At 67.6% G+C, this 2431-nt stretch overlaps 1 protein-coding gene across 1 annotated transcript in view; it reads right to left on the bottom strand.

The window, feature by feature from the left end:
• Nucleotides 1-2431, bottom strand: part of SPTBN4 (spectrin beta, non-erythrocytic 4) — a gene marked incomplete at its 3' end in the record, with an annotated part of 18998 nt that overhangs the window by 8626 nt on the left and 7941 nt on the right. The window contains exons 18-19 of the mRNA XM_026048813.1: nt 1547-1810; nt 288-512 (exon numbers count right to left, since the gene is read on the bottom strand). Coding sequence (XP_025904598.1) covers nt 288-512; nt 1547-1810 — 489 coding nt within the window. The remainder of the gene's footprint in view (nt 1-287; nt 513-1546; nt 1811-2431) is intronic.

Raw genomic sequence — 2431 nt, forward strand, 5'->3', positions numbered from 1 at the left:
GGAAGGGCTGGAGAGGATGGGACAGGATGGGATGAGACAGGATGGGATGGGGTGGAAGGGCTGGAGAGGATGGGACAGGATGGGATGAGGTGGGATGGGACAGGATGGGAATGGATGAGAATCGGATGGGATGAGATGGGTTTGGATGGGCTGGGAATGGAATGGGATGGGAACAGATGGGATGTGACAAGATGGGCTGCAGCTGGGCAAGACAGCACGGGATAGGGCGGCATGGGCTGGGCTGGCACGTGATGACCCAGGATGGCATGGACCGGGCCCCCGCTCACCAGCTCGTCCTCCAGGTCGTGGCTGACTTGGTGCACCTCCTTGGAGGCGAGCAGCACGCGCCGGCGCTCCTTGAGCGGCTCGATGAGGCGCACGATGCGGCTGCCCACGGCGCTCTGCCGCTCGCTCAGCGCCTCCCTGCCCGCCGCCTCGTGGGGCAGCGCGGCCGCCTGCGCCTGCAGCTCGCCCGCCTCCTTGGACCACTCCTCCACCTGCGACTCCATGCTCTGCACGGAGGAGAGGGCGCCGGGAACGCCGGGAGCCTCGCCGGAGCGCCAGCGTTCCCGGCGCGAGGCGGGACACGGAGGGAAGGGGATGAAGCAGCAAGGGGGGATGCTGAGACCCAGCGCTCTCGTGACGCACGGGTGCCCTGGTTACCCCCGAGGGGCTGGTGGTGCCGCCCAGGGCTCTGCCCGGCTGTGGGGATGGGGGCTCTGGGGGGCTCCGCGCAGGCTCCGGGATGAGGCAGCACGAGCTGCCGCCAGGCTCAATCGGGTGCAAGCAATGCCAAAACTGGGTGCAAATGATGCCAAACCGGGTGCGAGCAATGCCTAAACCGTGGGGGCAAGCAACGCCGAAATGCGGGTGCAAGCGACGCTGGACTGAGGTGCAAGCAATGGCAATTGGGTGCAAATGATGCCAAATCGGGTGCAAGTGATGCCAAGCTGTGGATGCAAGCGAGGCTGAACCGCAGTGCAAGCAATGGCGAACTGGGTGCAAGTGATGCCAAAGTCGGGAGCAAGCAAGGGCGAACTGGGTGCAAGCAATGCCCAGCGGCGGGTGCAAACGATGGCAGCCTGGGTGCAAGCAATGCCAAACCGGGTGTGAGCAATGCCAAAACTGGGTGCAAATGATGCCAAACTAGGTGCAAGCAATGCCCAATGGCGGGTGCAGACCGTGGAGAACGCGATGGCATAACTGGGTGCGAGCAATGGCAAACTGGGTGCGAGCAATGGCAAACGGCGGGTGCAAACGATGGCAAACTGGGTGCAAGCAATGGCAAACTGGGTGCGAGCAATGGCAAACTGGGTGCGAGCAATGCCAAACGGCGGATGCAAACAATGGCAAACTGGGTGCAAACAATGGCAAACCGGGTGCAAGCAATGCCAAACCGGGTGCAAGCAATGCCAAACCAGGTGCGAGCAATGCCAAACGGCGGGTGCAAGCAAGGGCAAACTGGGTGCAATTGCAGCCGAACCGCACGGCCCCCGGCGCGAGCGGCAGCCGAGGGGCCCAGGCGTCCGACTCGCCCCCCGCATACCTGCAGCTTCTTGAGCTGGTGGCTCACGCTGGCCAGGTCGGGGCCGGCGCGCACGGCCTGCAGCTGGTCCTCGAGGCGCAGCAGGCGCTGGTCGAGCTCGGCGTAGCTCTGCGCCAGCCGCTCCGCCTTGGTGGCCTCCAGGAGGTGCCGGGCGCGCGCCCGCGTGCTGCTCTCCAGCTCCTGCCAGCGCTGCCGCAGCTCGGCCAGCTGCTCCTGCACCGGCCCCGCCAGCTCCGGCTTGTCCCGCAGCAGCTGCTCCCCCTCCTGCGGGGAGCACCGGGATGTGGGGGGATACCGGGAGAGCCTCCACCGGGGGGGACATTGCAGCGGGGGGCCCCGCTCCGGCTGCTCCCCCGGCTCGGAGCATTCCAGAGGGAAGGAGGGCTTTGCGGGGGATGCCGCAGGATGCTGCCCTGTGCGGGCTGCAGTGCCACGGGCACCCAAGGGGAGCACCCATTGGGGGCGTCCCCGTCCCGCACGGCCCCCCGCTTGGGCTCGCAGCACGGGGCGGGGGGGCGGCTGCGGCTCCCCGCTGCGGCGGCCGGGGCTATTTCGGGAGCGCGGACGTGCCGGCGGCACACACGTGTGCGGGGGGGGAGGGAGCGGGCGCCACGCGTGACGGGGGCGTTTGGGATCACCGGGGACACATTTGGGATCACTGGGGGCGGAGGGATCCCTCCCTAGCCCCCCCCCATCTGATCCGCAGGGAACTGATCCCTCCGCGCGGCCGCGGCAAAGTGCCCCGGGAAATGCAGGACGCGCCGGCAGAGCTGCCGCATCCCTGGGATTCTCTGCAGCGCCTCCGACCTGGATCCCCCCGACGTTCCCAGAGCCCCCGGATCCCCTCCGAGCCCCCCCACATCCCCTGGGCCCCGCTGAGGTTTC

The sequence above is a fragment of the Nothoprocta perdicaria genome, unplaced genomic scaffold (assembly GCF_003342845.1).
Source record: "Nothoprocta perdicaria isolate Ctin4 unplaced genomic scaffold, notPer1 scaffold_571, whole genome shotgun sequence".
Lineage (NCBI taxonomy): Eukaryota > Metazoa > Chordata > Aves > Tinamiformes > Tinamidae > Nothoprocta > Nothoprocta perdicaria.